The sequence below is a fragment of the Coturnix japonica genome, unplaced genomic scaffold, assembly GCF_001577835.2.
Source record: "Coturnix japonica isolate 7356 unplaced genomic scaffold, Coturnix japonica 2.1 chrUnrandom516, whole genome shotgun sequence".
NCBI lineage: Eukaryota > Metazoa > Chordata > Aves > Galliformes > Phasianidae > Coturnix > Coturnix japonica.
Window position 1 is genome coordinate 16360 of NW_015439903.1, and position 7852 is coordinate 24211.

The 7852-nt window shown below is 66.3% G+C and overlaps 5 protein-coding genes and 1 long non-coding RNA gene across 9 annotated transcripts in view; 2 read left to right on the forward strand and 4 right to left on the reverse strand.

The window, feature by feature from the left end:
- Nucleotides 1-661, reverse strand: part of LOC107307234 (troponin I, cardiac muscle) — a 9044-nt gene extending 8383 nt beyond the window's left edge. The window contains exons 1-4 of the mRNA XM_015850718.2: nt 497-661; nt 335-413; nt 206-247; nt 3-118 (exon numbers count right to left, since the gene is read on the reverse strand). Coding sequence (XP_015706204.1) covers nt 3-118; nt 206-247; nt 335-413; nt 497-561 — 302 coding nt within the window. The 5' untranslated portion in view covers nt 562-661. The remainder of the gene's footprint in view (nt 1-2; nt 119-205; nt 248-334; nt 414-496) is intronic.
- A 445-nt stretch (nt 662-1106) lies between these two features.
- On the reverse strand, nt 1107-3218 carry DNAAF3 (dynein axonemal assembly factor 3). The gene is made up of 7 exons (XM_015850706.2): nt 3108-3218; nt 2591-2722; nt 2406-2501; nt 2150-2303; nt 1941-2055; nt 1456-1530; nt 1107-1278 (listed from the first exon to the last, which is right to left on the reverse strand). Exons 1-7 carry the CDS (start codon nt 3216-3218, stop codon nt 1134-1136), a joined length of 828 nt encoding a protein of 275 aa, XP_015706192.1. The 3' UTR covers nt 1107-1133.
- Nucleotides 3219-3385: 167 nt separating this feature from the next.
- Nucleotides 3386-4475, reverse strand: LOC107307237. Its single transcript, XM_015850727.2, has 4 exons — nt 4078-4475; nt 3800-3912; nt 3621-3717; nt 3386-3528 (listed from the first exon to the last, which is right to left on the reverse strand). Exons 1-4 carry the CDS (start codon nt 4448-4450, stop codon nt 3386-3388), a joined length of 726 nt encoding a protein of 241 aa, XP_015706213.1. The 5' UTR covers nt 4451-4475.
- Nucleotides 4476-4533: 58 nt separating this feature from the next.
- On the reverse strand, nt 4534-7433 carry HSPBP1 (HSPA (Hsp70) binding protein 1). Of its 2 annotated transcripts, XM_015850723.2 has the most exons (8): nt 7284-7433; nt 6724-6928; nt 5846-6067; nt 5508-5663; nt 5304-5400; nt 4920-5031; nt 4714-4828; nt 4534-4682 (listed from the first exon to the last, which is right to left on the reverse strand). In XM_015850723.2, exons 1-7 carry the CDS (start codon nt 7404-7406, stop codon nt 4751-4753), a joined length of 993 nt encoding a protein of 330 aa, XP_015706209.1. In that variant the 5' UTR covers nt 7407-7433; the 3' UTR covers nt 4534-4682; nt 4714-4750. The 2 variants fall into 2 exon arrangements, with proteins under 2 accessions (XP_015706209.1, XP_015706208.1); XM_015850722.2 differs by having other exon boundaries at nt 4534-4828.
- On the forward strand, nt 4951-6245 carry LOC116652649. The gene is made up of 2 exons (XR_004305793.1): nt 4951-5040; nt 6115-6245. It is a non-coding gene; the product is annotated as an uncharacterized LOC116652649 (long non-coding RNA).
- KMT5C (lysine methyltransferase 5C) overlaps nt 7285-7852 on the forward strand; it is a 12472-nt gene continuing 11904 nt past the window's right edge. The window contains exon 1 of one of the 3 annotated variants that reach the window (XM_015850719.2): nt 7285-7846. In XM_015850719.2, coding sequence (XP_015706205.1) covers nt 7721-7846 — 126 coding nt within the window. In that variant the 5' untranslated portion in view covers nt 7285-7720. The remainder of the gene's footprint in view (nt 7847-7852) is intronic. The other 2 variants (XM_015850720.2, XM_015850721.2) reach the window with 2 other exon arrangements.

Here is a 7852-nt window from a genome sequence, read left to right on the forward strand (position 1 = left end):
CCCCCAGCCCATCCAGCTCCGGGGGGGGGCACAGCTCCCCCAGGTGTCTCTGCTTCTCTCCTGCCCTCTCCTGCTCCTCACGCTCCAGGTCCCGCTTTGCTCTCTGCAGCAGCAGCGTCTGGGGGGGGGCAAAGGGAGATGACACCAGGGGGTCACATTGCTGGCAAGAGGGACCCCTCCCCACATGGACCCCCCCCCCCCTCACCTTGAGCTGCAGCTTGCGGGAAGCCGAGATCTTGGATTGTCTCTGTGGGAACAGTGGGGAGAACAATGAGGGTCGTGTCCCCATTCATGTTTTGTGACCCCCCCCCCCCGTGTCCCCTCAGGGCCCCACCTTGGCATGGGGCTCCACTGCGTAACCCCGGTAGTTGGCGGATGATTTACGCCGCAGGGGGGGGGGCTTTGGCTCCTCCCTGGGGGGGCAGAAGGCTCAGAACCCCGAGACCTTCCCCTCCCCCCCACAAAAGGTGCCCCCCCCCTCACAGCCCCCACTCACTCCTCAGCCATTGTGCACCGGTGCTGCTGGAAGACAAAAACAGTGCCTAGGGTGGGGGAGGTCATGGGGTGCCCCCCCCCCTTATCTGCAGGCTTTGCCCTATATGGGACTATGGCTGCAGTGCTGATAAGGGGATAAATATAGACCCCTATCAGCCCCCTTCAACCAAGGACACCAGGAGGGCGCTGACCCCCTCCAGAAACCACCCTGTGTCCCTGACCCCAACCTCCCCACAGCCTCCCATGACCCACATGAGACCCACAATGATCCCCCCAACCTCCAGGTCCCACCCCCCCTTTACTGCACAGACCTTCCCCAGCCCACAGACCCCTCCTAACCCCAAACATCCCCCCATTGCCCTCCACCCATCTCCAGAACCCCCCGTGCCCCATTTCCAGTGCTCACCCCTCCACCCATCCAGGCCCCCCCAGCCCTGCAGAACTCCCCTATTCCCCCCCCTCCCACCCCACAGACCCCCACTCCCCTCCTCACCTCCCTGCAGTGGGTCCGGGGGTCAGGTGGGGGGCGCTTTATGAATGGGGAGGGGGCGGGACTTCACGGGAATGGGGGCGGGGCTTAGTGGAAATGGGGCGTGGTCAGGGGCTGGGGGCGGGTTAGTGGGGGAGGAGGGGGGGGCTCAGGGGGGGGGGCTGCGCCGGAATCGTGCGTAGCCCGGGGGAACTTCTGGCCCCTCCCAGGGCTCGAAGCCCCCCCCGCGGGCCAGGGTCGCTGCCCGCTCCCGGAACGCCTCGATCTGCGGCGGCCGCAGGACGGGCACGAAGCTGGGGGGAAAGAACGGGGGGGGGGGGGGNGCCCGCTCCCGGAACGCCTCGATCTGCGGCGGCCGCAGGACGGGCACGAAGCTGGGGGGAAAGAACGGGGGGGGGGGGGGGGGGGGGGGGGGGGGAAGGGGGCAGGAAATGGGGGGGATCCTCCCGACCACCCCCCCCCGTACGTACGTGGGCAGCTCTACCAGCAGAACGGCTGCGGGGGCCGCCAGGCGCAGCAGGGGGGGGGTCAGCTCCTCCAGGGACCTGCAGGGAATGGGGGCAAGTGAAGGACCCCCAAAAAACCCCCAGAACGCACCAAAATCCGGCCCCGGGACCCTCCAGATCCCACATTGCCCCCCCACATCAACAGCAAACAGCCAATTCCACTCACCAGGAACCCCCCAAATACCTCCCGACCCCCCTCTCAGAACCCCTATTACCTCCAGCACCCCAAAAGCTCCTCAGTGGCCCCTATTGCCCCCTAGTTTGCCCCTATTACCCCCCAGGATGCCCCTATTGCCCCCTAGTTTGCCCCTATTACCCCCTGGGATGCCCCTATTACTTCCTAGTTTGCCCCTATTACCCCCTGGGATGCCCCTATTACCCCCTGGGCCGCCCCCTCCCAACTACCTCAGCCCAAATCCCCCCTCAAACCCCCTCAGCCGCCCCCCCACCTCCAGCCCAGCACGAGGACCCCGCAGCGCTGCTCCAACCCAGCCCGAACTGGGGGGCACTGGGCCGAACCGAGGGGCAGGAACCGAATCCGGACGGACGGGGGCAGCGCTGGACCTGGAGGGGACGTTCACAATTGGGGTGAGTCAAAATGGGGAGGGGGCATTTTGAGGAGGGGTATTTTCCATGGGGGGGGGGGGATGACACTCACCCATGGGGCTGCCCCCATCCCACAGAGGGTCCTCAGGGGGGTCCGCATCCCCATCCTCATCGCTTTCATCCCGGGGGGGCTCCTCACGGCCCCCCCCTCCATGCAGCTCCCACAGCAGCTCCGTGACTTTGGCCACTGAGATCTCCGTGGCCGTCTATGGGGAGGGAAATACGAGCCCCTCACAATTATTATCCCCCCCCCCAATTAATAATTAACAGTGCCCCCCCCCAATTAATAATTAACAGTGCCCCCCCACCTTCTCATGTTTGCTGATGGGGATGAGGCCGAAGATGAGGAAGGGGCCGGTAACGACGTCCCCCCAGAAGCCCCGCTCTGCCCCCAGCTGTCCGTCCTGAGCAGGGAGGAGGGGGGGGGGTCACAAATAGAGGCTTCTATTGGGACCCCCCCCCAAAAAAGAGCAACCCCCGAACAAACACTCACAGCCCGAGCCCGGCGGCTGCTCTGCAGGGTGGGGTTTGGGATGGGGGCGGCGTCTCCTCCCCCTCCCCGGGGGACGAAGGCGACGCCGCTGCTCCTCCACAGCAAGAATTCGGGGGGGGAGACGGTGGTCGCCTTCAGAGGGGGGGGGGGTCGCAGTCATTGCGATGGGAGTCGATGCCATTAACCCCCCCAGGACCAGCAGCGTGCAGGGAATCCTCAATGTAGAGACACCCCCCACCACCCCCATCACCCCCATAGACCACCCCCCCCCCCCCCTGTAGGCAGGGGCTTCTCAGGTAGCAATCCCCCGCATCGAGGTCCCCCCCCATATTCCCAAGCCCCCCAGTCCCCCCCTCAAACCCCCCCAATATGTCCCTCCCAAACCCCCCAATCCCCCCCAATTGCCCCCCCCAGTCCCCCCTCACTCCCCCCAATTCCCCCCCAATCCCCCCTATGTCCCCCCCAATCCCCCCCAAATCCCACACGTCCCCCCCCCCATTCCCCGCTCACCCCCCGCTGTGCAGCTCCACCTCAGGTCCCAGTCCGCCAGCGCGTCCCTCGCGTCGTACCGGACGCCGAGCCGCCTCAGGCCGTTGGTCCCATCCCGGGGGGGTCCCGTGGCGGGCATCCTGCGCGCCCCCCTCCCACCCCTTCAGCAGCGCCTCCACGCGTCCCGGTTCCCTGCTCTGCACACAACGGCAGCACCGTTTGTGGACCCCGGACCCCCCCAAACCCCCCGGACCCCCCAACCCCGCCGACCCCCCTCAATCCCCCCCCCCCCTGTTTTACCTTTCATCAGCTCCATTCCGGGGGGGCTCCCGCCGCCCCCCCTGCCGTTACCCATCTCCGGAGCCGCCCGGCAGCGCCGCGCAGGATCCGGTCGGTGCTGGGACGGAGCCGGACGGAGCCCAGCAGCTCCAAGATGGCGGCGGCGCGAGCTGCGGGGCGGCGGGACCGGGCTCACAACGGGCCCTTATAACCCCCCCCCCCCGTTATAACCCCCCGCCCGGTTCCCGGTGCTCCCCGTTACCGCGCAGCCCGCTGCTCCCCGTCGGTTCGGTGGTAGCGAGGAGAAGGAACAGGAGCTGCCGGGCCACGGGCTCGGGGCGCTGCTCGGCCACGAACATCTGCGGGATCCACCCGGTAACGGAGCAGCCGCCGAGTGACCCCCGGCCGGTAAGTGCCCCCCCCCCCCCCCCGGTTACGTACCGTGATGGCGGAGCGCGGCTCCCGGTAAATGCGAGCTGCCGTGAGCAGGACGTGCCGCCCCTCCGCCGCCCCCACCAGCAGCGCCGTCACATCGCGGCTGTCGGTGTCCGGGACTGGGAAAATCCGGGGTTACCGGGAGGAAAATCGGGGTTACCGGGAGGAAAATCGGGGTTACCGGGAGGAAAATCGGGGTTACCGGGAGGAAAATCGGGGTTACCGGGTAGGGGGAAGCGGGGGGGGGGGGGGGGAAGGAGGGGGGGGGGGGGGGCATAGCTTACGGTGCTGCCGGAGATCCAGAGCCGGTGCCAGCCCCCAGCTGCACGCCGTGCCCACCGCCGCCTCCAGCGCCGCCGCCATCTTGAGCGCGGCTCCGCCGGAACCGGGCGGCCTCAGCCAATGGGAGAGCGAGGATGGAGCCGAGACACGCGGTCTCCAGGTAACGGCTCCAGGCCACGCCCCCAACACGGGGTGGCCAATGGGAAAGGAGGAACGGAGCGAAGCCACGCCCACTGGTACCGGCTGGTCACGTGGCAGCAGCGTGATGACGGGGGGGCGTGGCGTTGTCGGGACACGCCCCCTCGAGGCTCCGCCCACCGGAGCTGTCCAGCGTGTCGGTGCTGAACGGCGCACCGGAATGGGGCTGGAAGACATACAGCACAATGACGTCACAGCGCTGCAAGGCACAATGACGTCATACGGCTGCTTCCTGTCCTCTAGGAACCATAACCACGGCCTGAACGGGAGGGAAACCTTTATTACCCCTCACAAGAGTCACCAGCCCGTGATGCTTTTCTGGGGGGGTCTCCAAGGAAAAGCCCCCTGATGTGATGCTCCCCTTGGATTTCAGGGGATCTCATGGTGCTCTCCATGGATTTCAGGGGATCTCATGGTGCTCTCCATGGATTTCAGGGGATCTCACGTCTCTCTCCGTGGGTCTGGGGGCTCCTATGGTCACCGGTCCATCGTACTGTCCTCAGTGGGGGTCTCGAAGCAGAGCTGCAGCAGCCGCTCGCAGAACTCCAGCTCCTCCTGCATGGAAGGGTCACTCGGGGTCAGTCCAGAACCCCCCCCCCCCAAAAATAAACCAACCCAGGACCACCCTGCAGCCCCCCCCCAACACCTGGAACTCCTCCCGGCCCTGCAGGAGGCACCGACGCTCTCGCAGCAGCTCCTCCAGCCTCAGGTCAGGGACACGACACTCCTGGATCACCTTGGGGAAGTCTGCTGCCAAACTGGAACAGGTAGGAGCAAAACAAGAGGGAATGAAGACAAACCACCCCATCGTTTTCCAGACCCCACCCCATAAATCTGGAGCCTGATCTCCCCCCACTTCAGTTGAACTGGCACCTTTCCCCCCCAACTCCACCTCCCTGCCCCCAACCCTCCCTCCTGCACTGCCTCCCTGCCCCCAGCCCTCCCCTGCTACCCCCCATACCCGTCCCTTTACCACCCACTGTTTTTCCCCTCCCTGTGACCCCTCAGGCCCAAACGTTTGGGGGCTCACCTGCAGAGTGCTCCCAGGATGTGCTCGTGGGCCCCATCGTGCTCCATTCGCAGGAGAGCCACAAGCTGTGGCACCATCCCCAGGCGACACAGGGGCTCTGTGGACAGGGTGAATTGCTTTTATTGTGGGGAATGGTGGGTGGATTATTTGAGGGGGGTCCTGCAGAGAGAAGGGTGTCTAATGGGAGTCCTGAGGGGTACTCACCCTTGAGGTGGGGGTGCTCACGCAACAGGCTGTGCAGCAGGAAAGCAGCTCTGGCACGTAGAGGGGCCTGGGGGCTCTGCAGGGCCCCCCCCAGCACCTCCAGCCCCCCGAGGCTCTCAAACTGGGCCAGGCCCTCAGCTTGAGCCCGCACTAAGCCTGGGAGGGGGGAGAGAAAGGCACAGGGTAAAACTTTGGCTTGCAGGGGGCACCCCGGTCTGAATAGTTTTGGGGACAGGTAATGGGGTCCACCTTCCTGAGATCCCTCTTGATATCCCCAGTCCCCCCAACCCTTATTCTAGAGTCCCAGAACCCAACATCCCCGAGCTCACTGTACTTACAGGAGATAGCAAACAGGGCGCGGGGGGGCACACGGGGATCAGGATCCGCCCGCAGACACTCCAGGAGGGCAGGGAGGGCCCCCAGAGCCAGCGCCCTCCCCTGGGCTCCCGGCAGGTTCTGGGCACACGCCCCCACAACCCGGGCAGCCCCAGCCCGCAGAGGGGCCCAGGGGTGTCCCAGCAGCCCCAGCACCACCTCCAGGCCCCCGAGGGCACAGAAATCTAGGGAAGAAGGGAAGAGTTTAATGAAAGGCCTCCAACCCACCCAGCAGAAAGAAGGAAACACACCCAGCACCCCACACTCCAGGACCCCCAGAACAGCCCTGAGACCCCACACGGTGTCTCCAGGACCCTCAGAACAGCCCTGAGACCCCACACGGTGGCTCCAGGACCCCCAGAACAGCCCTGAGACCCCACGCGGTGTCTCCAGGACCCTCAGAACAGCCCTGAGACCCCACACGGTGGCTCCAGGACCCCCCAGAACAGCCCTGAGACCCCACACGGTGGCTCCAGGACCCCCAGAACAGCCCTGAGACCCCACACGGTGTCTCCAGGACCCTCAGAACAGCCCTGAGACCCCACACGGTGGTTCCAGGACCCTCAGAACAGCCCTGAGACCCCACACGGTGTCTCCAGGACCCCCCAGAACAGCCCTGAGACCCCACACAGCGGCTCCAGGACCCCCAGAACAGCCCTGAGATCCCACACGGCGGCTCCAGGACCCCCAGAACAGCCCTGAGACCCCACACGGTGGCTCCAAGACCCCCCAGAACAGCCCTGAGACCCCACACGGTGGTTCCAGGACCCCCAGAACCTCCCCCATTCAACTCCTCCAATGTCCCACCCCCCCAGGACACCCCCCTCGCCCCCGGACCCACCTGTAGCGTTATCGAGACTCTCGCACAGCTCGGCCAGCAGCTCCAACGCCCGTTCGTGTGTCGCCGTGTCCCCCGGGCCCCTCTCGGCCGCTTCCTCCCCCGGGCACGGCCGGCCCAGCACGTCCAGGCAGCGCCTCATCTCCTCCACCTCCTGCCCGGTGCCTCCCATCGCTTCGGCCACGGCCGCCCGCAGCCACCGCTGCCGCTGGGACGGGACACAGGCCTCAGTGCTGGGACACAGGCCTCAGTGCTGGGACACAGGCCTCAGTGCTGGGACACAGGCCTCAGTGCTGAACAGCCTCATGCTGGGACACAGCCTCATACTAGGACACAGCCTCGAAGTCTGGACACAGCCTCAGTGGCTGGAACACCAGCCTCCAGTGCTGGGACACAGCCCCCCTGCGCTCAGTGCTGGACACATGGCCTCATGCTGGGACCCAGGCCTCAGTGCTGGGACACAGGCCTCAGTGCTGGGACACAGGCCTCAGTGCTGGGTTGGACCCACAGGCCGCAAGGCCCCGGAGCCCCCCCCACCTCCTCGCCCATCTCCCCCCTCTCACCTCCTCGCCCATCGGCTCCCGAGGCTCCACCTGCGGCCCGGTGGCCGCCACCGCCATCTCTAAAAGGCCCTGAAGGTTCCGGGGCGGTTCCCGGGGGTCCCCCCCGGCTCCGACCCCCGCCATGACACCCCGCCGGGCCTCCCGCTGCTGCCTCAGCCAATGGGAGACGGGCGATATTACTGACAGCGCAAACAGCCAATGGGGAGAGAAAGACGGGAAAAAGGCGGTACTACGGGAAGGGCGGAAGCGGAGCCGTGGAGCCGGACCAATCGGGTGTGGCACAGCTGTTCTCGGCCAATAGGAGTCGCCGGCACCTCATCGAGGGGGCGGGCTATCAGTTTAAGATTGACAGCATCACCAACAAATGGTCGCGGCGGGCGGTAGGGATCTTCGCCAATGAGGAGAGAGGGCGGGAGGATGCACGTGGCGTGCGGCCAATGAGGAGAGACGGCGGGCGGACGCGTGTGGCCGCGCGAGCAGCGGGAGGACCGGGGGAGGTTCGGCCCCGCCCGGCCCGGTACCGGGATCAGGATCCAACCCTGGATCCAGGTTCATTACAGAAGGTGAGG